General features: G+C 37.7%; 1 protein-coding gene across 1 annotated transcript; it reads left to right on the top strand.

The window, feature by feature from the left end:
* The first annotated feature begins 1,266 nt into the window (after window positions 1-1,266).
* On the top strand, window positions 1,267-26,688 carry EIF3E (eukaryotic translation initiation factor 3 subunit E). The gene is made up of 13 exons (XM_037379412.1): window positions 1,267-1,397; window positions 3,138-3,252; window positions 6,347-6,464; window positions 10,445-10,487; window positions 10,938-11,042; window positions 13,031-13,156; window positions 14,603-14,727; window positions 15,818-15,944; window positions 17,950-18,051; window positions 18,971-19,080; window positions 24,925-25,027; window positions 25,281-25,415; window positions 26,515-26,688. Exons 1-13 carry the CDS (start codon window positions 1,308-1,310, stop codon window positions 26,551-26,553), a joined length of 1,338 nt encoding a protein of 445 aa, XP_037235309.1. The 5' UTR covers window positions 1,267-1,307; the 3' UTR covers window positions 26,554-26,688.
* Window positions 26,689-27,370: the final 682 nt, after the last annotated feature.

The raw sequence follows: 27,370 nt of genomic DNA on the forward strand, positions 1-27,370 counted from the left end.
GGCTTAGTAAATGTACCATCTCCTTATTTCTCATTTCCCACTTACATTTAAAACAAACCTGCCAACTCTAAAACTAACCTGTACCACAACTAATTTAACTCACTATTCAGCATAAACAGCTACTGTAGCTACCATAGACAAAGTCTGTAGTTACATGAATCATAAAGCAAATGATTTATGCCTCAGCCTTGAGTCATGCTTTATGTGAAGAGATGAGGCTTGACTCACTAGAATCAATCAACGGTATGTCCAGCCAAGTATCAACAGAAAACGTACAAAGTATAAAAGCAAAAAGTACCTTTTATACCTTTCAGTGTTCTGGTGAGTTAACACCATGGTGAATCAGGCACCATTTAGGTTGGAACCTTTAAGATCATCAAGTCCAACTGTTAACCTGGCACTGCCAAGTCCACCACTAAACCACATCCCCGAGTGCCACATCTGTATGACTTTCAAATTCCCCCAGGGATGGGGACTCAACTGCTTCCTTGGGCAGCTTGTTCCAACGCCTCCTTACTCTGGATACAGTATCCAAGTTATTGATATTAGTGACCCCCCTGTTCCTGTTGCTGAACTCAACATTTCCACACTTGCTTGGGTATCACTGTGTAAGCCACTGTCCACCGGCTCCCCAGCCTCCTTGCACCTCACCTGTCATGCCCTCACCACCAAGAGCTCAGAAACACAGCGAACATGGACCATCACTTAACTAGTACTTCACTTTGTGCCAAAGCCCATTTAGGCCTGGTTCTAGTTCCCCTTTACTACAGTAAATCAACACAAGCTCCCCACACAGCACAAAGTGATGGGGCTGGCCTCGCACCGCAGAGCTAGTCTATAACAGTTTTAGGCGAAATTCACCACTTCAAAAATCAAACTCTATTAAGCTGGCCCCACCACAAGCGACTGGCTGTCTCTGAGCACTTATCCTAGCGCCTTCAGCCCGCCGAGGCACGGGCACGGCCCTACCGCCACCTCAAGCAAAGGAAGGGAGACCAGGGCTGGGGCTACAGCTCGGCCACCGCCTCCGCACCGGCACAGCAACAGCCTCAAGCGCCCCGCCGCAGCCCCCGCCGCAGCCCGCGGCCCGGCGCCCGGCCGCCCACCCACTCCCACAGCTGCGCCCATCGCCCCACCGCGCAGGCGCCCGCCGGCTGCCCCCTCCTGCGGGGCGGGCGGGGCCGCGCAGGCGCACGGGCCGCGCAGGGGCCGCGCAGGGGCCACGCAGCCCGTAAGAGCGGCGGCCGCCCGTTGCCTGCGCGCGCGTCGGCAGGCTCCGCCTCTGGCTTTTCTTTTGCGTCGCCAAGATGGCGGAGTACGACCTCACCACCAAGATCGCGCACTTCTTGGACCGACATTTGGTCTTCCCACTGCTGGAGTTCCTCTCCGTCAAGGAGGTACGCGGCTCTCCCGGGGGTGGGGGAGCCGGCCGCGCGGCTGGGGAGGTGGGAAGGTGGCAGAGAGTGACACCAGATGCCGGTGCCTTGCGTGGGCCTGGGCGCGCCGCGGCCGCCTCCTTGCTCAGGCGCTGCGCGGTCTGGCCCGGCCTGTGAGGCGGCTGGGCCTCGGCGCCCGAGGGCGGGCCCGGGGCTCCCGCACCGTGCGGGGAGGCGGGCCGGCCCTGTGGCGGGGGCGGCGGGGCCCGGCGGGCCTGGGGAGCCGCGCCTCACGCAGGGCGGCTTCCCGGGCCGCTCGCCTGCGCGGCACAGGGGAGCGCCTCTTTCCCCTTCCGCGGATTCGGCGAAGCTTCTTTTCCGTATTCAGGGGAGGGAGAAGCAAAATGTCTCCCTCGCAGCCACGGCTCACTTTCTCGCTCGCTCTGCGGCCGCGTGGGGCAGCCGGCTTGAACCAGCGCCGCGGCCGTGGGCACTCGTGTTGCCCCCTCAGCCGTGGGCGGTGTGGAGGCTTGCGTCAGTGTAGGTAGTATTGATAATCAACTTGAATTTTAAACCGTTGTCATCACGAGTTTGTGTTTAAACCAAGTGTAAGTCCCTTCTAGTGCTGTTCCTTGTTGGTCGTTTTATATATATGCTGAATTAAATTACTGTAAAGAACCCACTAGTGCTGGAGATAACTTTAGACGAAAGTGTTACCAGTCTGTCTGAAGCACTCATCTGATCCATCTTAAGATAGAAACAAAATGTGTAAAATTATATAAGCTTTGAATTTAAAATAGGTGGTGTTTGAGGCTTCAGAAGTGAACCAATTAAGCAGGCATGTGTTGAGACAACTTGACCTAAACACTTCTTGTGTCTAGTGTACGGACTTGGCTTGATGCCTGTTATGTTGGCGGTGTTTTTAGTATTTTGACATGTGTAAATCAGCTCAAGTTAATTAAATAACTATTTTTGTAATGTTGATCTTGAGGAATGTGATGTTTGGAGTGGAATTAAACTTTTGCCGGTTCTGTGTCCAGGATGTTCATATAAGTGGTGTGGTGAATTGAAGTGCAGCCTTCGTGCAAATGTATTTTTGGAGTATACTCTGGTATACATGTACTCCACCTATGTCTTGGAAAACATAACAGCCGTTTACAACTCATAGTTAAATTATGGGGTAGGAACTGTAAAAAACTATTTGACTAGCTTAGAAGACTGCTCTAATTACACAAGCTAAATTAAACTTACTCTTATATTATAGACCTAAAACATATTTTAGATTGATCTGTGCTACAATTAAATTATCAGTTTGATCCTGAGTATCTTCTGAGATCGTTCTGTTATTCAGCTAGTCTGCACTGTTCAGCCTGTCATTTTGTGGAAAGTATTCACTACTTTGAAAGACAAATCTGACCAAAGTTATTATTTTTTAAAATATATATCACTGTTGTAATAGGAATTAATATTCCTGTTAAAAGAATAGTAGTCCAAAATGCTTACTATATTCTGACTGAAGTTCCGGCATTTATAACTAGCCAGAAGTTGCCAGTATCTTGCCAAGACTGGAAATACAGAGAGGCTGTGTAGTGAGCACTCTAAGAGCTGTGAGATCTAGCAAAGCTGTGAATTTTGAAGTTTAAAACAATTGTAATTGGACAAAAATCAATGAATAAACTGTGCCATAAAGGTAACTACATAATAAGAATTGGAAACTATTTAATAGTATTCAGGTATTATAAACAGACTTTTTTGTTTCAGATTTACAATGAAAAAGAGCTACTCCAAGGAAAACTGGATCTCCTTAGTGATACCAACATGGTGGATTTTGCTATGGATGTGTACAAAAATCTTTATTCTGATGAAATTCCACATGGTAAGCTGCTCACTTAGAAAGGCTGTAAAACAAATTTTATTTTTATCTAAAATAATATCTAGTGGTAATTTGCTATTGCACTCAAACTTGAATACTGTTTAACTTTGGCCTTAAGGAAAGGATGTGTAATATGAAACAAAGAGAATCCTCTAAACTTGGGAAGTTTTGGTTTGGTCTCTCTGGATGTTAGTCTTTTGAGTGACATCTACAGTATTGCAATGCTGATTTGGTGATTTCAAGCACTTTGAAGGGTATAGCCTGATAGTTATACTTGGTTTACATCTGTCAAATTAAAACTATTGCACAATAGTTTGGGGTTATTAAACTTTAAAGGACTATATTAAGACTAGATTTCCATTGTAAGTAAATCCATTATCTGTCTGTGGCTAGTTTTTATACTTTGAGGTACAGATTTCTTGAAAACAGGTTTTCTTCACTTCTGTTGACATACAAATTGCTATTTCTCTAGAAGAAAATAAATGAGAATTTGTACTGTAACGAGTATGAAATTTAACCTTTTATTGTCTTCTCCATAACTAGAAACTTTCCTGTTTACTTACTAATTTCTATCTTCTTGAGGAGTGTTGCAGAGGTGAAGAAATTAGAATATCTTGCTTTCATGAAGGATAGAAACTAGAGAGATTTTTGAGTTTACATTTGGGTCCCGTCCCGCCCCCCTCCCCCCACCCCCATTGTTCCTTTTTTTCTGGGTTGTTTTTTTGTTTGTTGGTTTGATATGTTTTGGCTTTTTCCTTCCTGATTCTTGAATATACGCTTTCTTCCTGTTTCTCCATCTTTTTTATTTTGTGGAATTCCTCACCTGTTTCTAAACTAGTGAGACTATGGTCTGTCTTCCCAGCATCATGGGAGGAAGAAGCTCAGGTGCTTTTATGTAGTCAGCTACAAGAGCCAACTGTTCTTATAACTCTGGGCCTTACTCTGTTTTTTTTTTAGGCTCTTTAAACTGCAGTGTGGGCAGTTAGCCTCTTTGGAAATACATGAAGAGAACTGATAGACTTACGGATGTTACATTCAGTGTTTTGGCCAAATCTTTGATATGCTGGCATTATATGTTGTTTGTGAGTGTGTATGCAATGATGCATGGGATTGATAACAAATAATGAAAACCAGAGGTTTTCACTTTCGTACTCTAAGAAACAGTTGTAATGATAAATTCATCTTTAGGTTACTTATTAGTTCTACTGATTAAAAAATGTTAGACCATCTCAAGGCTGTGTTTAAAAAAAAAACAAACCACCACACACAACCAAAAAAAAATAAAAATAAACCCCCACCAAAGCTAAATATGTTTTCCTCTTTCATTGCTGGCTCCAGCCTTTCTGAACTGCTGAAGAATAATATTGCTGTTATTAGTAGTAAACAGCACAAGAAGTAACAATCCTAGCACACTTTCACAAAGTAACTAGTCTCATATCTTTAATAATTGGATTACAGCAACTTATTTAAGCAGGTTGCTAAATGTGTAATTTCATCAGGTCATAGCTGCAAGTAAATTTAATGAATTTGGTCACTGGGAGAGCTCACCCTTCATATAGTCCAACAATTTTCACACTTCTAATGTTTTTCTTGCACTCTTTTGAAACAATCTGAAGTTGTTACGTCACCAGTTTGGAAAGATTTTTTTTGTGTGGTTTGATATGTGGCTTTTATTCAACAGCACAAAATTAACAGAAACAGAGGTAATAACTTTTACATGGAGTCAGTTGTTAAGAGTACTTGCACAGCTTTCTATGGAAAGGTCTCTGAAATCATTCTGGTGTATGTCATCTTCATGTATCAGTGCTTATCAGCATGTATGTACAGACAGGTTTTTTTTGTTTGTGGAATTGCTGGCTTTGTTAGAATTTTAAGCTGATTCTTTTTTTTAAGACCTCACTGTTTTAAGTACTCAGGGCTAAGTTCACTTCGCTATTATACTTAGAAATGTTCCTGCACAATTAACAGTTGCTTTCGTCTTCTCTTCCGTGAGATTCAGGCTAATTACAGAGCCTGGAGATATCATAGGAGAATATTTTTGTACTCTTAGTAAGTCACCTGAATGGTTTTTTTCATTTGTTTCCCCTTCCTCTTTTATAATCTCAAGATTCATCTGAAGTTGGAGATAATTTCTCCTTATTGGAAGGCTTCCTATCAGGCAAGTCATTCTTGGGCTTAGGTTGGGTCACCATTGTGGTGTTAATCACATTAAACCTCCTTTTCAACTATATGTAGTCAAATCACAAAAGAAATGCCTAAGAGGTTTGCTGTGAAATTGAGTGTCCTGGTGTGTAGCTCACTTTCCTGGTTTCCTCCACACTGTTCTTTCCTGGGACTTGGGCTTGGCTTCTCTGATTTGGTGTGTTTCTTGGCTCATATAGCCAATATTGGGGTGCTACTGTTGTTTTGTTTTTGGTTTTGTTTTTTTTTTTAGTTTTTTTAAAGCATATATTTGTGTTCTGTATTTTAAGTGTTCATTTTATTGGACTATTTTTTATTGCACTGGTAGCACTTGGTGAAGAAGTTTGGCTCTGTGTAAAATAGTCACCCTAAACCTGTTAGTTCTATTTCCTAACAGTTTTTCTTAAAAGGTTTAATGTTCTAATTAGCATGCTTAGTGCTCCAAATCTTAATTTTGCAGTTTGAGCTGCTTTAAATTCTTCCTGCCAACTTTCAGTTAAGTATTCTAAAAATGTTCTTTCAGAACCTGTTCAGTTAGAGAAAAATCAAATGTTAGTGGTGTAGCACTGTTCGGTTTTTTACCAGGTTTTTTTTGAATAAGTGAAGCTACTTAAATGGTTGTTTCTCCCTTAGTGGAAGCCTGAAGATACCTTGTGTAATACAGACTCTACTCCAGCCATACCGGCTCTTTAGTGGCTTGATGAGCGCTCCACACAGCAGGGAAGGAACCAGATGTTAGAAACTTTTATTGAGTTCATTAATTGTTAGATATCTCTGGTTTTGTGACTTGACTGAGAGTACAAGTGAGGTAGGAATTGGGAAGACATATTCAAATGTGCTGTCAGCACCATCTCATTACAGGTTGGTTTCTGTAAAAACTTAAGGCATTAAAATAAAATCTTTTGTTTGTGTTTAGCTTTGCGTGAGAAGAGAACAACTGTTGTTGCACAGCTGAAGCAGCTTCAAGCTGAAACTGAACCTATTGTCAAGATGTTTGAGGATCCAGAGACTACAAGGCAAATGCAGTCCACTAGGTAATTTTTTAATGTAACTTCTGAGAACGCCTTCTCTGTACCTTTTGGGTGTTGATGGTAGGAATGCTCTCTGTGTAGCAATGGCAAAGACAGATATTTTTCTTTCCAGCCAATATTTAAGTGATGCTTGTGGTCGGGTAATTGTAATTGTTGGACTCAACTTACTCTTTTCAGTGCTTTTACCTGCTGTGCATAAGGCATCTCTGTTGTCCATAATGTTTATGAATAGACTCTGGACAACCGATATTCATCACTCAGTGAAGTCAAATCACAGCCAAGACTGGTTTTGAGGAGGTTTGGGGGGGTTTCTGTTTGGGTTTTTTTGGGGGGTGGGGTTGTTTGGGGAGTTTTAAGGGGAAATACGGGCTGAAACAATGCAGATTCTCTTTTAGGAGATTTTCTGCCCACTCTCTCTTTTCTACTTTTCACAGAAGATTTTGGAGTGCTCTCTGTCTTAGTGTGTGAGGCCTGGTGGATAAGCATTCTTTTAGCCTCATAGTGCACTTCTTTCATGAGTCCTGTCCTTCCCCCCCTTTATCCTCCCTCATCCACCCAAACTGGCCAACTTGTTGGTGTAAGATAGTGCTCATAATAATCTTTTTAAGACATACACAGTTTCTTCTCACTTTGCTTGTGAGAGTAATTGTAAGTGAATGTCTGCATGTTGTGTTTAAGGTCTACAGGAGTTCTATGGTTAAACTCTAACTGGGCCCTGTAGGAAAGAGTTCAGCTGTAGTCATTGGGGACATAACTGCAACTTCAACAGAAGGGAAATAGGTATTTGTTTAGCGTAAATAACTGCTTTTTGCCTTTAAATAGGAAGCATTGTAATTACTGTTGTAAATGTTTTATCAACTCTGGAAAATTAATTAGATCTCTTCTTCAGCCTTACTTGCTCTTAATACTTCAGATAGAGCATACATCAGGTGAAGCATCTGTGGCTTGACTTGAGTTTGAAGGTGAAGCCTGTACTTGGATTTATTGTTGGCAAGCTTTATGTATCTACTGATACGGAAGACAGCAATGTTGCTTCTGGAATCTCCTTAGAAAAATATTGAATGCACAAACTTTTTTTTTTAGGTTCTGCACAAACTGCAGAAACCTTCTAAATAAGGTGTACCTTTATTTGGGAGCACCCCTGCTGAAGAAGATGGGTCTGTGAAGGAGGAGGAATTGATTAGAATTTACTCCTTGTTTGAAGTACAGATTACCATCCTTTTTTCCCTTTCCCCTTTTAGCCAAATTTGCTGAGAAACCCAATTGACCCTTTTGGTCTATGTTTTCTCCACTCTGTGCATTAGTTTTGGTTTTTATTACAGTCTAATGTAGAACTTGATCAGTGCAGAAATGGTGAAGGTGTAGTGTAGAGAGTTTCAATGTGCACACGAAACAAGACATCAGTAGAAATCATGAAATCTGTAAATCTGTTAGCTTTCCAGCACTTCAGAAAAAGCTGTTATTTTTCTGTTTTAATATTGCCATAATGTACTTAAGCTTCTGATTTACTGTAAAAGCATTGTTAGGATAAATAAGCCACCTCTGTGTCTGATTTCAGCATAGATACTTCTCAGACAACTATCTTAAGGAAAAGGAATTACCTTTTTTTTTATGACTTGGGTGGTTATGCAGAACCAGGAACCACTCACAGTTTTGGAAGATAGCTTTGAAATCTTGAAGTGAAAGGCTCAATTGCCATTAGTTAACTGCCTTGAAGTTACTAATTTGGACTACCTTAAGCTTAAAGAAAAGACTTTCTGATACTATCACAACTCTATTCCGATCTAATTGAAATTCTGATCTATATATGTAGATCTTGTTCAATTCTTGCTTTGCTTCTAGCCAGTTTTTATAATAACATTTGGCCTAGGGAAAAAAAATTACCTGTTGCAATTCTAAGTATTAACATTTCTTGGAAATGTGTTCTGTTACTTGACCTTGATTGCAGAAGTTGGGAGTTGATCAGTAGCACATACTCCAAATCAGAAATGCCCTGTTTGGATATAAGGGATGCAGTCAAAAAATGCATGGTATAGAACTTGCCTAATGCTATAAAATACTAGTCCCGCTACTCACATACAGCAAGTTCTGTTTCAGAACTAATGCATTGCTGATTTTTTTTAAATTAAAATATAAAAAACTTGTTTTTAAAACTTCATACTTTAGAAATACTAGTTTTGGTTATTGGTTTGACAGAAGCTCTAATCCACATTGTTGGGATTATACAGTAATGGAAAATAGGCAGACTGACACTTTTCAGCCTGATTGACCCGAGTATAGCATGCTTTGGATGGTAGAAAGCAAATTTCGATTCTTTGGCTTTTGTGCATTTCTGCAGGTGATTTGGAATCTGTATGAAACTTAGAACTGCATATTATCAGGGCTTTAGGTAGTGGTTTTTAATCTGTGACAGTGCTGCCTGGAACATCAAAGTCTAGGAAGTGGCAGAAGATGATGTGTAAAGGAGACTTCGCAAGTGTAAGTTCTCTCAAGGATAAGCCAAAATATTTCACTTGTTTGCTATGCAGCTGTTAGAGGACATTGACTTTAAAATTAGAGGAATAGTTGGTATTCCTGATCTTTGAAGTATGTTCCACTGGAAGAAACTCATGAGACTATTTCATTGCTTCTGTATTACTGAGGATTGTCGTCATTGGCTGCCTTGGCAATGTGCCATTTCCCTGTAGAATCTTATACCATAAACTAATTAAACTCATGGCTTTGCAGTCAGTTGGTTTCAGGGTAAATGGAGATATTTTTTTTCGCTGTGTACACTTTTACTGCTTTGTCCCAAGAGGAATTTATAGCTTGATACTCTTCTCTGTGGTTAATTCTTGGGGGGGGGGGGGGGGGGGGGGGGGAGGGGTGTTCTATCAAATATGATAGTTCCATGAATTGTTCCAGGATGTCTTTATTGCATGATTGGTTGAAAGGTGAATGTATAGAAGAGACGTAGTGGGAGGTAGCTACAGGTATAGAAGCATGCCCAGGGCAGTGGGAGCTGGAGAACAGAAAAACTTGGCTGCCTTTCTACAATACAGAAAGAATTAATGACCATACAATCCAAATGCCAAATTGGAAATACTTTACTGCTATTTATGTATGTGAATTCAGCTGTGGTTCTAGTTGCCAGATGACTGCAGCCAAATTTGTATGGAATTCTTACTGTATTGAAAAGCTAGTGTGCTAAATTTCACTCAAAGAACAGATCAAGATCTATTGCAGATTGGAAAAAAAATAATTCACTAAGTTAAGTATTATTTAAAAATAAGTATCTGAAATCCTGTGGTCGTTTGTAGGAGACTTACTGCTGGTAGAGAATTTCATGCTTGCCTGCTGGAGACTTGAACTTGCCTTTGACCTAGATAGTGCTGTTTATTCTTTTATTATCTTTGAATTAAAAAAAGCTTCAGAAATGTGATCACGTGTGAATTGGATGTTTAGAACTTACTGAGCATGATGATTTTTTTAGTTTTGCATCCTGCAGGCATTTGCTGTGGTAGAGAATTTCTTGTTAATCACTGTGTTCCAGTGCTAATAGTGAGATGAATTTCCTTTCTACTTCTGTTTTACTCTAGTCTTTGCGATCTTTTTTCCTATCTTCTGCTGAATTCCAATTGCATGGCTAGAGTGACTGCTGTGGGAGTGAAGGTGAGAGTGGGAAGAGCTCTACAAGAGGATTTAACTTTCATGCTGAAAGCAAAGAATGCCATCAAATTTAAAACCACCTCCCACCCCTTCTTAACTCTAGTTACTGTTGCAGGTGGCTTTCTTTATTTAAAATTATAATTTTTAAGTTTTTTTTACACTTCATGATACTAGGAATAGTTGGCACACTGTTTCTGCAATTGCTTTTGCACAAGTGGAGGAGTATTAAAATTTATATTCCGGGTATTTTATTTTTAACAGCTAAAGGTTGTCTAGTATGTTGCATGGTGACAATCTGTTTTTTAAAAACAGTGGGGTTTATCTTTTTGTTACAGGGATGGTCGGATGCTGTTTGACTATTTAGCTGAGAAGCATGGTGTAAGTGTTTCAATTTTTGTATCTGAATTCATTTCTAAATATCTCCACTCAACCTCCCTCAACAGCTTTGAGCAATTACGGACTTGCATTTTGGCCTGTCTTACATCAACATAGCTAATAGATAAAATATACTGGCATTAGGAATTCTGTCTGAATACTCTGGAGTTTTGTATAAAACAAAAATGAAGCTGGAATTTAATGTTAACTGCATCCTTGTAACTAAGATGTGCTTTACTTGATAATGCAGAAATCCGCCTTTTTTTCAACTATTGGTGTAATTTTTAATTCAGTGGCATGAATTAAGAGAATTATAGTTTCCTATCGTCTTTCCTGTGTACAATGTCTTCAAAGAACCTAAGACTTAAAATGTTACTTTACTATTAAATTGGCTTGTAACAGCATGTTTCTCTTTTCCTAGTGAAGAAAAATGTTTTTTGTGTTCCTCCTTAGTTTAGGCAGGAGTACCTAGACACGCTCTACAGGTATGCAAAATTCCAGTATGAATGTGGTAATTACTCAGGAGCTGCAGAATATCTCTACTTCTTTAGAGTTCTGGTGAGTTTTGGGTATTTGTTGGGTTTGGTTTCATTTTGCAGTTTGTTTGGTTTTTTAATGGAATACTTAGACCAGTAAGTTGTATGTATTAATCTTAAAAATATAATTTTTTGGAGCTTTTTGAGACAATTGCTCTGCACCAAAGAAAAGGTAAAAACAATTGCTAATAATAATCGCAGACCATTGTCCAGCAATTCTGGTATTTTCATGCTGAATTCAGAACTGTCCTTTAAATGTATGGTAACATTTAATTATGGAATACTACTGCTTTCCTCACTGTAAATGTATTCTGGAAAAAAATACTTTTTTAAAAAAAGTAAAATGAATACTTGTTTTTGTGCATAGATACAATCAACAGCAGGTGGACTGAATGTAATTGGTGGTAATGGTGAACTGCCAACTTCTTATCTGAACTCTCATCTGTCTTCTCTTGAATTTTGTGATGGATTTAAGAGTATAAGTCGTCTGCCTAGGAAATATAAACAGCCTAAATGAGAATTGTAGAACCAGATCCATCGTGTCTGAAGCAACTCTTTTCATGTTGTTGTAATTCATATCATTTGTTAGTGGTGGGAGAGAATTTTGAGAATGAAGGTTTAGTGTCTTGTAAGAATCTCAACACAGTAAATTTATTGTTGGTGGTCAGTGAATGTGCCATTTTACTAACAAATGGAAATTTAAGGTAACTGCTTGAAAATCCAGATACTGTAGCTGGAACAGCTGCAGTATTTGAAGGCAGTTGTTGTGAATAGTGAACTGTAAGTATGTGATTTGGAACCAGCACTGTGCATGTGAACCTTCTCAACTAAAAGCATCTGCTAAAGTGACACCTTGGTTGCATGGAAGGTAACATCTTCTAAACCATGTATCTTTCACGGATATGTGGAGTGAATACTGAAAATGTGTAGTGGTTCCTGTGCTGAGGTTTGTTTCTTGCTGTCTAATTTTTAGTCCCATCTAAAAATATCATTAACTTTCTGAAATACTGCTAGAGTAAATAACGATAATACTTGTGATTGACAGTAATTAAAGATTCCCAATTTTGCTTCTTTAATCAGAATAGGGTTTAAAGTAGGAATGAATTGAATTCTTAGTCTAAATTTTGATGATAAAGCTGACTCTAGTGTTGTAGGTGCATTCTGTGTGCTGAGAGTGGAAATAAATTACATATGTAGGTTTTGGGGCAGCTGCCCTTAATTCTTAGTGCCTTCATTCAGGGCTTAGCATTATGTTCTTACATGTCAAAGAACTAATTTCAAAAAGTGAGTACTGTTTTTGTGCCGGTAATGTCTTGGTATAGGAATTTTGTTACTAATTCTAATAGGAGAAGATTTGTTTAAAGTTCTGTGTGATGAAACATAATCTATGAAAGAGCTATTGTATCTGAGCTAAGAACAGAATTTGACACTGTGAATGACCTAGCGTAATTCATTCCTGTATAGAACTAACACAGCTTGACCTTAGTACTACCCTTCCAGGAAACAGATATACTACTGCAAAGTTGCAGTTCTACTGGACATTTCAGTAAGATGTATGCCTTTTGGCATGGCATTAGCAGAAAGAACTTGGAGTATTAGCTTTTCCAAAGTGGTTACCTACTATCAGGAGTTCTTCAGGAGTTTGCTTTGTAATCACCTTGTTATAGTAGTTTAGAAGCATTGCGGGGGGATTTAAACCAGTGTGTCTACTGGTGCTCAGCCATTTATTTTGTTCTTGTTTTAACTTAAGCTGCAGCAGCATGAAGCTTTATCTTACTTTGACAGGACTTTCTAGTTTCTACTTCAGAAGCTTAACTGCTGTTTATTCTTCTGTACCTGAATACAAATGAAGTACTTTTTTTAAAAGTAAAAGATAGGACCATGTAAATTTGATATCTTGTAAATTAAAAATACTGCCAAAGATATTTTTCATATTTTTAAAGTAAATGAAAAAAAAAAGCAACCCACCAAACCCAAGGAGTATGACTTTGTTGCTGTTCTTGAAAATAGGTTCCAGCAACAGACAGAAATGCTTTGAGTTCTCTGTGGGGAAAACTGGCATCTGAAATTCTGATGCAGAATTGGGATGCAGCCATGGAAGATCTCACAAGGCTAAAGGAGACAATAGATAATAATGTAAGTAAAATCTTGGTCATGTTGGTAGTATTCAAGTTCTGTTATGAATCATTTGCAGCCTTGTTTAGGAGTAGTTTATCACCTTTTCATTGGATACTTCCTTCATAATAGTGGGAGACTTAGAGTGCTTGTGATGAAAGTAGCAAAGCTTCCTTTTTCAGATTACTGCTTCCCTCTTACCACATTTGGAAATGTAGCCAAAAACTTTAAGGTATTTCCAGTAAACAAAAAAACTAGTCTCAAGGATGAGGTGAGGTGTCATTGTGTGAAATATTTTGCTGCTTATATTTCAGAGTTGTACTGTTCATTTTCTGTAAACAATAAAATGCATGTAATTTAAACTATACTCTTTAAACATGAAGATAGTACTGATGACACAAGATACAAGACAACTTGTTTTTATAACTAGTTTTCAGCCAATTCAGCTTCCTCACTAGCTCCTGAGTTTGGATGAGCACCAAGAACATGAAAAGAAAGGGAAGGGCTGCAGTACTAATTCAGAGCAACTGAAGTGATTAAGGTCTTCTCTATCTATCTTCCTCCCTGCTTATAGGGCTTCAGTGGCCATATCTGAAATGTGAGAGTTCTACTCTCCTGAACCAGAATCTTGAAAAGGATGTTTGGTGGCTTGGGTTTTTTCTTGTGGGTACCCCCTGCCCCCACCCCCAAATAATTCATAATCTATGTGATAATGTTAAGAAACTTCTCCAATTTTCTAATCTTTATGAACCTATATGATTATATTAGACTACTGAATGAGTTATTTGTTCGACTCTAGTATTTTTTTTGATGGAATCATAATTGTGCTCTTTAGAGTTATTGTTACTTGCTATGTCAGTTCATTCTCAACACATTGCTTTGCAGGCTGTTTGAAGTGCTGCTGAAATTTGGACCAGATACAGATCCTTAGAGCTGAATCCTTATTTGTGCATTATCAGCTGGTTTAAATGAAGACTCTTGTTTCTGGGCTGAAAGTGGTTATGGTGTTTCCTTGTCTGAGAGTGTATGGCAAAAAAGCTCTTGTGAGGCTTTAGAAAGAGAGAGAAACTGAAAAGCTACAGAAGCAAAGTAGTTCGTTAGATCACAAGAAGAGGGAATACAAGAAATAAAATTCAGAATTCAAAAAGGAAGTAATAATTTACGTTAGCGTGGTGGTCTTTGTTACGGCAAGAGCATAGCTTTTAGTTCGCCAGAATACAAATTTTGGCAAACAACTTAGAATACAATATTGGAAAATATATCCTGGTTATAACTTTCAGTAGACTTATTTTTTTAACAGATGACAGGTTAAAAACCTGGAGGTCAAACTCAGCCGGAGAGTGGTAACAGCTAAAAGGAGGCAGTGGAAAATCATAAATTGTTCAAAAATTACAGGTTTCAACGCATTAGTGTTCATGCAGACTTTGTGTTTTATTTAACTTAAAATGCTGTTATGTTTTCTTCTAGTCTGTCAGCTCTCCGCTACAGTCTCTTCAGCAAAGAACATGGCTCATACACTGGTCTTTGTTTGTGTTTTTTAATCATCCTAAAGGGAGAGACAATATCATTGACCTTTTTCTCTATCAACCACAGTAAGTTGTGTTGTGCTATGTTGGGGTCTTTAAATCAGAATGAAGGCAGATCTCGATTATGCAAACTTGTTGAACGGTTTTCATCCTGAAGCTTTCGGAAGTTCTAATGACATTTTGAATATTTTTTCCCAAGCCTTTTTTTTTGAATTTTTGTGTATAATCTGTTTCTCTTCATGGCTGTATTTCCCCTTCAAGGAGAAAGGATGGTGAAGTAGGAAGAACCAGCTCTTTTTTTTTTTTCTGGTGCTTCAGGCGAAGTGGGGACAAAATAAGTAGTTTTGCTAGACTACAAACTCCTACCACATCTTTTCTAGGGATGTGGTAGGCTGTAGGGAAAGGTATTCTTCTAGTTTGATATTACAAAACATATTTAAGAGTTCTTGAGGGAAATTTGAGAATAGAAATGAAATTTGAAGCACTACAGCCATTTTTGGGATTACTGGTAGGTCTGGGAGTGTAGAACAGCTTAACACTGAGAAATTATTTGTAAGCTTTGTTCTTCTAGTACTTGCTTGGAGGTAATGTATTAGGATAGGAGAATAGTACCAAAGAAAAGCAGTGGAATTTTTCCATGTGTTCCCAGTAGCCTGGTAATCTGTAGCGGGGTTTTTTGTTTCGTAGTGTATGTGTTAGCTTGTTTTTTAATTTTTACTTTTCACTTATAAATGTGGGCTAATTTATTGGACAGTTGAACAGGAAAGTTGCAGGCTTAGATGATAGTATAAAAAACAGACTTTCTGTGGTTCTGTGTGCTCCTGCAAAAACTCCTGTTGTGAAATCAGTGTAGCTGATGGCTTAGGCCGGTGTTGACCTAAACTTAGTGTATGGACTGTTCTTTTGCAGTGCTAGCCCCTTTTCTTCTCTTCCTAGCACACTGCTGCCTTCTCTTCCCATTGTTTTCCTCCCACCTCCCCCTGTCCCAAAAGATGATCACAAGATTAACAAAAATAAATCATCCTTCTATATTTGAATAAATGGTCAGTCACAAGCCCTGGTATTGCATTGCTTAAAAGGCACTCAAGATATTTAGCATGACTACTGTTTTGATGAAAAATTGTGTTATCTGAGCTTTGTCTGTATTTCTTTCTAGGTATCTCAATGCAATTCAGACAATGTGCCCACATATCCTCAGGTACTTGACTACTGCAGTCATAACAAATAAGGATGTTCGTAAACGTAGACAAGTGCTGAAAGATCTAGTCAAGGTTATTCAGCAGGTAAGGACAGAATTAGCTGGTATTTCTGTTCTTTTGTTACTGAGACTTCATAATAACTTGCTTCTAATAATATGCCTGGTTTAGGACTTCTGCTTATGTATTTTGGTGTTCACTTTCTTTCACTGAACTAAGTAATCACTGTGAAGTAAAATGCATGTCAGTTAGTGGCTGGACAGAATAAATCTTTTCCTCCTTTCATGTCAACAAGCAAGGAGTAAAATCGAATATGCACTCCATTTTGCTTTTCCTGTATGATTAAATGCAGAAAATTCAGTGACACGTGTGAAGTGACTTCTTAGCCACCCCACAAGGAATTGTTGTATGAGTAAGGGATCTTGTTTACATTTCAAAACCACTGAATTGTGTGCATTGTTCTGTGTTTATGTGCATTTCCTTGAAACTGCTTCTGTTGTCATAGTTTCATGATGTAGACATGGACAAGAGCAATAAAAGAACTGTGCTTGATAGCGATCAGGGAGTTAGGGCACAGATTATGTGCAATCAGCATGCAAGTTTGTATACAAGCTATTATGCTTCAAACAATAATAACATACATTGTGAATAATAACAGCATGACAGGCTAGCAATCAATTATATATCATCAATGCTTGGCATGGATATACAGAGCACAGTCAATGCAAAGATCAAATTTTAAGCATCTCTTAAGCTGTTTTTTATTTAGCATTAGTGTTAACAAGTATCATATGGACTATAAACTAGTTAAGTGTTAAGACTTTTCTTTTATCTTAAGCAAAACCATGAATTTTGGCATTGAACTTCTAATGTAATATGAACTTGTAATATTAGAAGTAAAGTAACATTTCACACCTATTTTGCTTTCTTTTTTCTTGTACAATTGGTGTGAATAAAAAAGGGGTCATTAGGTTGTTCCTTCTGAAAATACCAAATTTGGCTTTACTTTTGAAATACCTGATAAGAGATTTATTTCTTGGTACTCTTCACTATACTTCATTTTATTAAATCATGAAGTGGTAGAGGTTTTGTAGTTTTGAAAGCAGATCAGACAGGATAACTAGTGACTTGTCTACATAGCAAAAACAAAGCATTGAATGAAGTGCTTTGTCAAATGTCATATGGTAGGCTGATTGCTCTACTAGAGATTGCTGATATGTGCAATACGTTTGCAAATATTGAACTGATAGGTAATCCGTCTGTGTCTAAATTTAGAGGTGATCAGTCCAAGAATTTTTTTTTTACATGGTGGATTTTAATTACATTAACTAAAGTGCAATTTTTATGTAAAAAAACCCTTTACCTATAAGACCTAAATAATGAAAGTATAAATGCACTCCTCCTGGGAAGGAAAAGTAACTCCGATCCAGAAGAAAAAAATACCACTCCTAGTAATTCCCATAGTCTGCTGATCTTGCTCTGTGCTAAAGTAGATATTGACAGATACTGAGTTAAACTGTCTATGAATGTGTGTTAGAGACACATCATAGGATGTTTAATTACATCTTAATTTACACAAATGTGTATAGATCTAGTGTTGTTCCTGCCTTGTAGTTGAGAAAGTTGAGTAATTCCTGTAATACTAAAATAAATTCAAGTATTTTGTATACAGGAAGTAGCATTATTTGTGTTAGCTATGTTGTCCATGTAAGTCATTCAACTTCTAAGTATGGAGGATTTGGTGTTGCAGTAGTCTTTTGAAATTAGAATTTAGGAAGACTATCTGTTCTATATTTTAAGAAATTTGGAGGTTTTATACCGGACTAGCTGTAGTCTGACATTTTTCTAACCCAAAGACTGCAGCACTAAATGCTGCTGGTGAAACTATACTTCTGGTTGTTTAACCAGACTATTGGAGGGGGAAAAAAGCACATTTATGCACTTTTGTGGGAGGAATTGGGAGGTTTAATTTATTTTTTTATGATGATGAATGGACTTGTTTATGGTATGAAATTATGGTTGAAGAATATAAAGAATACTAGAATGACCTTGTGACCTTGATTTCTAATACTGTTATAATTTTTTTTGGCAGGAGTCCTATACCTACAGGGACCCTATCACAGAGTTTGTGGAATGCTTGTATGTCAATTTTGATTTCGATGGTGCACAGAAGAAGCTGAGAGAGTGTGAAACAGTAAGGTTCATAACACTTACAAGAGTTGTCTTCCTTTAAGTAAAAATCTCTAAAATTCAGTGGCCCGCTAATTTAGTTAGGTAGTGTTTGATTCCATTGCCAATATTTTCTGATGGGCTTTAATTCATGCATGTAGGAGGATTGTAGTGGTATGGGGTTTTAGTTAAGCAGTTCTAGAACAAGAAATGAACAGGTAATTGTGCATTTGGCTGAACTTCAGCTTTTCCATTACTATTTGAGAAGTGCTTGAAGAAAAGCTTGGATTTGCCTTTAGTTGTGAAAGATGCTGCATCCTGGAATTGCAGTGGTGAAAAATAATGTGAAATAGCATTAGGATAGTTAAATACATATTCTTGGACTACTGTGGACAGCTGAAGATACCCAACACTTGGGTTGACTGGTGTAAAAGTTAGTATTTCTAATAGCTGAACACTAGTACCAATTCTTACAGCCTCTGGTTTGGCTTTCCTTTCACTAGTATTAGTCACGAAGTAAGTTAGAAGACTTATAATCTTCACTGCATAGGGCTGGTGGTCCTGTAATCTGAACTTTATAAGCACACTTGCACTACTGAATAAGCTGGTTTGCATTGTAAAGAGAATGCTGATCAAATTACAGAGTGAAAGAAGAATCCTACAATATGAGTGAGGAGTTCAACTTTATGTACTGGAGGGGTCTTCAGCAGAATTATGACAGCAGTAGACCTTGTTCTCTTGAGTCAGATCTCAGTGATCTTGTTAAGATGCGATTTTAATTTGGCAAGCTTCAGAACAATGAAAACTTCTGCTATATCTGTAGCTTTTTCTTCACATATTGGAATATACAAAGAACTGTTCACTAATCTTGCTTGTTGATGGTGTCTACCAGTGAACTACCACTATGTTTGTTCTCAGCGTTCCCTTTCTCCTCATATTTGCAGGTGCTTGTGAATGATTTCTTCTTAGTGGCATGCCTTGAGGACTTCATTGAGAATGCCCGTCTCTTTATATTTGAGACTTTTTGTCGCATCCATCAATGTATCAGCATTGGGTAAGATACAGAAAAAGCAGTCATGACTGACGGTTTGACAAACAGTGTAAAACTTAGTATAATATTCAGTCATCAGATAAAACAAACATTATTAACTAAAGTCTAATTGGATAGTGGCCTTTCTGGTTTCATTGCTTTAACGTGATGTACTTAAATTGAAACAATTGTATTTAAAAGTTGAATTCTTTAGTTAAAGTGGTTAACTTTAAAACAACCTCTCTACCACCCTAGCCCCCTAAACAAGCAGTGCTTTCAAGCCAAAACTGTGTTGTGGTGTCAAATTAGATCTCTACTAGATGTAATGGGAACTTTCATACCCAGAATCACCAAAGTCCAGGTGTCGTCTTAATTTGAAGCGAATTCCACACATACTGATACAGAGTAGTAATATTAAATAAAGACAGGTTGCATATACAGCAGTTGCTTAAATTTATATTTGGTAAATGCAGATAGCCTTGTCTGTCTTATAGCTGTGTTCTTGGAAAATTACTGGAATTGTATTGTTTTATTCATTACTTAAATAGAAAACAATAGATCTTATTCCCTGTGGTACAAAGTGATCTGGCTGTAACAAAATGTTCTTGTTAGCAATGATGTCTGTCACTTGGGCAAATATTTTGTAAAAGACGACTTATGAGTCAAGTCCATTGCCTCTGTTGTAAAAGCTAAGCAGGAAGATGTTACACATGCTTGAGATACCGTTCACCTTGGCCTTTGCCCCTGTTCCCCATACTTCCACATCCCTTAAACTCTGAATGCTATAAAAATCTCCACGGTAGGGAACAATGAAGAGATTCTTGAGACAGCAGAAATCAAAGCTGTTAAACCGTAGTATCACAGAATCATTTAGGTTGGAAAAGACTCTTAAGATCATAAGAGTCCAACCATAAACTTAATGCTGCCAAGTCCATCGGTAATCATGTCCCTAGACTGCCACATCTACACATCTTTTCAACACCTCCAGGGACAATGATTCCACCACTTCCTTGGGCAGTCTGTTCCAATACTTGATCACCCTTTTAGTGAAGAAATTTTTTCTAATATCAAATCTAAACATCCCCTGGTGCAACTTCAGGTAATTTCCTCTTGTCCTGTTGCCTGTAACCTGGGAGAAAAGACTTGACACCCACCTCCTTAACAGCCTCCTTTCAGGTAGTTATAGAGAGCAGTAAGGTCTCACCCCGAGCTTCCTTTGCTCTTACCAAGTCCAATGGAGTCTTGTTACCAGCTTGCATCCAGAGCAAATGTGTGCATCTGGTCTTTTGAGGAAGCACTTTAACGCTGCTTGACTTCAAAAGAAAAGGACTTGGGAGAAAATTGTCTTTAGTTTTGCAAGCTTGTTGAAGGGATTGCTCTCTCATGGATAGCTGAAAAAAGGACAAAGATTCTTAGCGCTTCTAATCTCTGTTCACTGGGTGACACATTTGTCTTCAGTGCATTTGGGAAATATTTTTTTTATTCTTTGTGTCAGGTTAAAATAGTCAATGATTTTAAGTGTAAAAGGCAAACAGTGAATTTGAGCATTTTAATTAGCTGTGGTGTATTGCGTTTTAAGCATAGCCATAATAGTAAACTGAATCTAGGCGCTGTGGGCAAAACTTTTCCATACTTAATGTTAATTTTTATAAGGGGGCTAATACTTATTCAAAACCCCTTTATCCCTACATGTGCAGTACTCTGCCTAAAGTGATTTCAGATGAAGTATGTGGAAGAAGAAATGTAAATATAGCCCTCTTAGGGATGAATTTCTGGGGAATGTGTAAGTCCTGATAGTGTCTTGCTACTTCCTATAACTTTTTTTAGTCTGGTAAATACTGCACATACTAAAGCACAAGTTTTCAGTGAACCCGGTTGTTTAAGCTTTTTTAACTAAAGATGTCTTTCTGAGAAGTTTGCTTCTTTGATCTGGCTCTAATCAATGAGCAGAGTCTGGAAGATATATCTTAAGTATGCTTTAAGTCTCTCTGTCAAAAGATACTGCTAACAGTGTGGGTTAACATACCAGTGATTCATTATGGCAAAAATAATAAGCTTTATTTAACAAGTCAAGGTTTATGGTAGGTGGTTATCATTTGTTTAATGTTTATTACTTATTTTACGGTTCCTATTTTTTTGTGCTGTATGTGGTTATTTCAGCTTAAAGTACAATATTCTAGTTGGTTCTCCTTGTTATGTCCGATTCATAAATATATAAGCATTATAGTGTGTTTAGAAGCAAGTGACAGACTTTTGAGACATATATTTCAGATTGACATGGATATTCCTACCATGTGTGTATCGCTTCAGGTAGTCGTATGTGGAATCAATCATCAGTAATGAGATTCTTTTCAGTAGGTCATTGTGTTTTAAATGATGGACGTAAGCCTCAATTTCTGTGCAAACTGTAATAATAGATTTGAGCTGAAGTTGGGCGTATAAGGTTTTCTTAGTGCATATCAGACTTGGTTTTAAAGAAATTTTGAAGCCAGTCAAAGTGCTTTTAATTAAACATTTGAGGCATAGTTCTTGCATTTCTTTGTCCACAAGTGATTTCCACTGGTATTCCTGGAATTGAAAACTAGTCCATTTTACCACGGCGCTTGATAAGTACTGTTTAACTATTCAGAACAAATTTGAAAACAATTAGTGGGAAATCTGCTATTCTTTATGTTAAATGGGAAATAGATGGCTCATTTAATGTTTTTTTAACTACTCGCATCTGTTGGACCGCAGACATTTTTCCAAAGTATGTAGTTGCTTTATCAGTTGTAACTTTAAAATTTATACATCCTGAATCATCCTGCAATAGTTTACTGTTTGAAATATCATGTTTAACAGAGAATAATAGATTGATTCAGAATGTGTTTTGGTTCATTTGATATGCCTGTATTTAATTGAAGAGCTGAATATGCTTTATTCTGCTATATATTTTAATTCTGTGTGCAGTACAAGATAGGCTTGTTTACTGAATTCCGCACATCTTCATATGTAAACTAGCCTTTTAAGCAAAGAAGTTAAATAACACTTGCTCCCTAGCACGACCCAAGTAAGTGAATCTCCTTTTAAAACAAAGGTAGAAATAGTCTAAACAACTATTTTTGAAACTACCATTGTAAAACTAGCCTTTGAAATGACCTGTAACTTGAAAAGGGTAGACAGTATTCTTTAATAAAATTATTTCATTATAATTTGATGATTTTTATTGGATTATAGTGGGGATCTTTATAAACAATGGTCATCTCAAATACAGCTTTTCTTGCTTCCGTTCCTTGGCATTAATGGTATTAATATGTATTTGTAAATCTGAAGGTGTCACTATTACTTGAACTGTAAACATGTATGGGGCTGAGCTGTAGCTTGTGTCTCTTGAGAGTATTAGATACCGATGTTGACAGTGCAATAGGAGAATGGTGGTGTTTGTTATGTATCTGTACTCAGGATAGATCTTCAGTGCGTTTGCTTTGGAAGGATAGAGAATGTTTTTTGGCAGTATGTGTTGCTTTACCAGGCAAGTACCTCCTCCACGTTACACCTCCAGGCACTTGGAGTGGTGCTGGCCACTTCAGTGTAGTGTGCAAGGAGACCCTAAAATGGAGTCCAGTTGCCACAAGTGCTGGAATAAGATCATTTTTTGCATCAAAAGTGCGATAAAGTTTTAGGGTTTTTAATAGAGATACCTGTTTCACTGAAAGATAGCTGTTGCTTGATAACTTCTGTTATTTTATGTTAAAATTTTAAATCCATGTAAATCCTAAAGCTAGAAGTTGAGATAAAATAGTTTTTTATATTCCTTCTTACCCTGTCATTTTCAGTCTCAGTTTTGTAAGCTTTCCAAATGTGTGTGCAGGAAGAAAATACCTGTACAGAAGTGTGCAGCTTCTGTCATGTAGCTGCATATATGCTATATGTTTGTTCATATAATCTTTCTTTTAATTTAAAAAAAGGTTACCGCTGCAGAAGCTGAGCTAGTAAAACATAGACATAATAGGAAAAGATAGAATTACCTGCTAGGTGATACAAAGCACTGCATGGTTTCTGGGCTCTTTCATGACCTCTAGAACTCTGTGCCCTCTTCCCCTCCAAGTACACAGGGATTTTAAGTTAAGGAAAAAGCAAAACACAGGTGCTGTACATTGGAAGGGACCCCTGGAAGTAATCTGGTTTAATTCTGTGTACCCAATTAAAACTCTGAACAGGGCTCACTGCACTGTTCCATTATGCTACTTAAGGTCTTGTCTGGTTGATTCTTGACTGTCTCTAAGGATAGAGGTTCCACACTTCAATCCCATTGGTAGGTTGCTTAATCCCCAGTACAGTGGCAGTAGCCATTCTTGTGGTCATCTGTGGGAGGAGTTATTTTATCTGATTCTTATTGATGTTTCTAAAAGAGAAACACAGGAATTCCCTAACACACCCCCTGCCACGTTCTTTCAGTTAAAAATTATAGTTTCAAGTCAGGTGCTTAATACTACTGAGTTGGAGGTAGTAAAGCAATTTGTAACTTCTTCCTATTGAAATAGTCATCTAGGAAAAATAAGACATCTGATGTTTCTACAAAAATTTACATCCCTGATATCTTCTGTTCTCTTACCTGCATTAACTCTACAATTATAACTTGAGTGCAGATTAGCAGTTACAGTGGAACAGGAACAACTGTGGTTGGATTTTACTTCCCCTTTACCGAAGTCCAGATAGTTTGTTACAGAGTTGTTGTCGTTTTGCTGGCAGTGTAAAGCCAGTATTTTATGTTACTTCAATTTTCTTTCTACTCATCTCACTTCATGTTTGTGACAAAAAATGGAATTTACATTTTAGTTGGGAGAAGCGTGAGAGATCAAGAACGTACAGGAGAGAAGATTGTATAGAGATGAGTATATATATATATAATCTAGTCAGGTAGACAAGCTAATAATTGATAGATATGAAGTATTTGCTTGACACTAGTAATTGTCAAGAGGAAAATCACTTTTTCAAGTGGAGAAAAATATGTTTAAGCAAGAACCTTTAAAATGGTGAGAAGTTGACCTCTTGTGCAATGCAGTGTAGCCAGCTGGCGCTTTGGTCATTTCTGTAGCCCTTACCTCCTATTTGTTACCTCAGTCTGAAAGCTGATGGAAGAATGAGGGTTACAAATACCTTGTGTCAGCCAACTGCCAGCAGGAAACTAAAAGAGTTGGCTGGAAAGCCACAGGAAACACCATCAGAAGGAATTACACTTGGACAAGAGCACTTGTTTCATTAAGAATTTTCACTTCTCCATCTTCCCCCACCATCTCTTCTTGAAATTGCAAGAAGTTTGAGTATAGCATATCTGTCTGTACCAAACTCTCATGTCTCTTGTTCCTGAAACTTCAGACTGCAGTTTATTGCCTAACACTTTCCTGAACTAATTAGTCTAAACTTTCTTGACTGCTGGCTGGATTTAAGTAAGAATAAAAGCAATACAGTTGTTCTCTTTATAGTGACAGTTGCTGTTTTATGTTGTGGTGCGATGACTTAATTGACAATTTTCCAAAGAATGTTAATGTAGACAAGGTTTAATAAGAATACATAAAAAGAAAAAAGCGAAGGTCAAAATTTCAGTGCAAGCTGATGTAGTTCAGAATGAGTAAGTGTATACTTCAGGACATAAATTCCTTATTCACAGTGTCCCAGGGTGGTGGGAGATGTGCAGGAGTTCATGTATGTATTAAAGCCATTTCAGTCAAATGAAAACATGCTTCCCATATATGTGGTATTTATCAAATACAAATTTTGGACTGTGCCAAAATTTTTGTTGGTTTAACTTGTATTCCGTAGTCCTTAGTCATGTTTACTGACATCAAAAGGTAAAATAAAATCCCTCTGACAAGTCTTATCTTTTAGTATGTTGGCAGATAAACTAAATATGACTCCTGAAGAAGCGGAAAGATGGATTGTCAATCTAATTCGAAATGCGCGATTAGATGCCAAATTGGATTCAAAGCTGGTAAGACTGTACAGATGGATCCAACTGAATTTGCTGATTTTTTTTTTTTTTTAAATGAAACTTATTTTGCTTTGTTCAGGAAATTCTCACTTTTGCTGTTTGTTTTTCTTTGCCCACAAAGTCTGGTGGACTTCATTCTGTTGTGATCCTGTGTGAAAAATGATCCATGAAAGCTCTGAAAGCAGAGCCTTAAACTAAAGGCTTATGAATTCTGAGTCGTGGTTAAATTTGCTGTATTTTTGTTGTGTTTTAGGGCCATGTAGTCATGGGCAACAATGCAGTCTCACCTTATCAACAAGTTATTGAAAAGACCAAAAGCCTGTCTTTTCGTAGTCAAATGTTGGCTATGAACATTGAGAAGAAATTGAATCAGAGTGGTAGATCTGAGGTTGGTATAAGTTTACATTTTTCTCAATTCCTGCTGTCTTTTTTGCAATATATTTAAGTATAATTCTTAACCTGTTCCTCTTAATTCATCAGAGGTACCTAGTTCTAGTTATGACACCAGCAATTAAATCGAAAAAGGTTTATTTTCTTATGGTGAGCTTTAGACAGTGGTTCTTGTTGTCTTCTCGCCTTTCTCCTCATGACTAGGTATTCCTTTGTCATTGTTGCATATCTCTTTCTGTTGTCATTTAATTATCTACTTTTAACAGTTTCCTTTGCCACCTGAAAAGGGCTAATTTTGAGAGGTGACATTTGTGAAAGGTGACATTTACTTCAAGTACAACCCACTTGAAAAAAGTATCTATAGATGCATGTATATATTGAGAGAGGAGTGAATGATGCTTAAGACTGGGACATAAAGAAGTTGTGCAAAACCCTAATGTTAACCTCTATATTCTCCAGTATTTCATTAAATGAGTTTTAAGTAGAACAAATGAAAAATAAAAAAAGCTGGTAAGATCATCTGGTTTTGCCTCTGTCCACCTTGCAATATGGAAAGCTTTGAGAGGAAGAACAGCAGTGTAAGGTTGATGACTGACATAATTAAAAAAAAAAACAAACAAAAAAACAAACAACAAAGCCACCTAAAACCAAACCACACATTAAAAGAACTTGGAAAATTTTAGAAGTTTTATTGGGCTTTCTCACTGCTTGGCTGAAACAGTGATGGGAGTTGGACAAGCAGTGGTGCATTAGTTTATTCCATTAAAGGGAAGTCAGGTGAAACTTACATGATACTATTTTCTTTCAAAAATACAGCTGCCAAATTATTTTTATATTTTGGAATCTTGTAGAACTTTTCCTTTTTGAAACTGCTAGCCTGGAGGACTAAGGCTATACAACTTAATTACAGCATTTCTTTCTGCTATATCAACACTTGCTTTAAAGTTAGAGGGTATCCTTCGCTAATGCTATTCCCACTTCATAGCCATATAACAATATTATGATTTAAGTAATTTCTCATAAATGTCAGCAACCAAGAGATAATAGTAGTTTCTTTTCTACTAATCCTTATTTATTGATATTTATTTTTTTTGTAGGCACCTAACTGGGCTACTCAAGACTCGGGCTTCTATTGAAATCCTTCTGCAGAGGGGGGGGGGATTCAGTTTTCATTTGACTAAAAAGCACATAAATATGTAACTTTTTTGAGAAAAGGTAATTATGTATTACATCTAACATTATTTGAATAAAATTGGCTACTTTTAACAGTCTGTGCATCTCTCCAACTTAAATAGATAATTATCTTGTATAGGGTCTTTTTCGCATAGTGGTGTTCTGAAGCATTTTGAATCAGAGTTTGCAAAATTGGAAATGTCAGTTCTCCTGGATTTGTTTGTCTCCGAAGGATGTTGTTGCTCTCAGAGCTGTGTACAGTTTGGAAGTGGGTGATTAGTTAGTTATTATCTATTGGAAATAGCACTTGAAAAAAAAATTAAAAGCAGATGGTACAAACAAATGGATCCCCACTGAACATTTGGCCAAAGCAGAACCTTATTCTGCACTTCCATGTTTTTGTTTGTCACGGAAAGAAGCTTGGTAGAGCAAAGGCACATGTAACCTGCACCTTCTATGAATCCCAACATAATCTACATGTGGTATACTTTGGGTAGACCTGTGTGTTCATGCTTCCGACATCTTTCCTGTTCTGGATATCATTTTTAATCTTGCCCAGTGGTGGAAACTTTCTAGAATAGAGCTTTTTGTTTCAGAGGGAAATGTCTTTCAAAAGGTCGGACTGATGAGCTGCCTATGGTTTGAAGCTTTTATTTTGAAATCTGAATTCTTCAGATTCATGATGCAAACATGAATACAACAAACCCCTGTATTGTTCAACTATTGTGTCTTGAAGGAGTTTAAGTTTCTGGGGTTTTTCATCTAGTGCTTCACACTTCC

The sequence above is a fragment of the Falco rusticolus genome, chromosome 3, assembly GCF_015220075.1.
Source record: "Falco rusticolus isolate bFalRus1 chromosome 3, bFalRus1.pri, whole genome shotgun sequence".
NCBI lineage: Eukaryota > Metazoa > Chordata > Aves > Falconiformes > Falconidae > Falco > Falco rusticolus.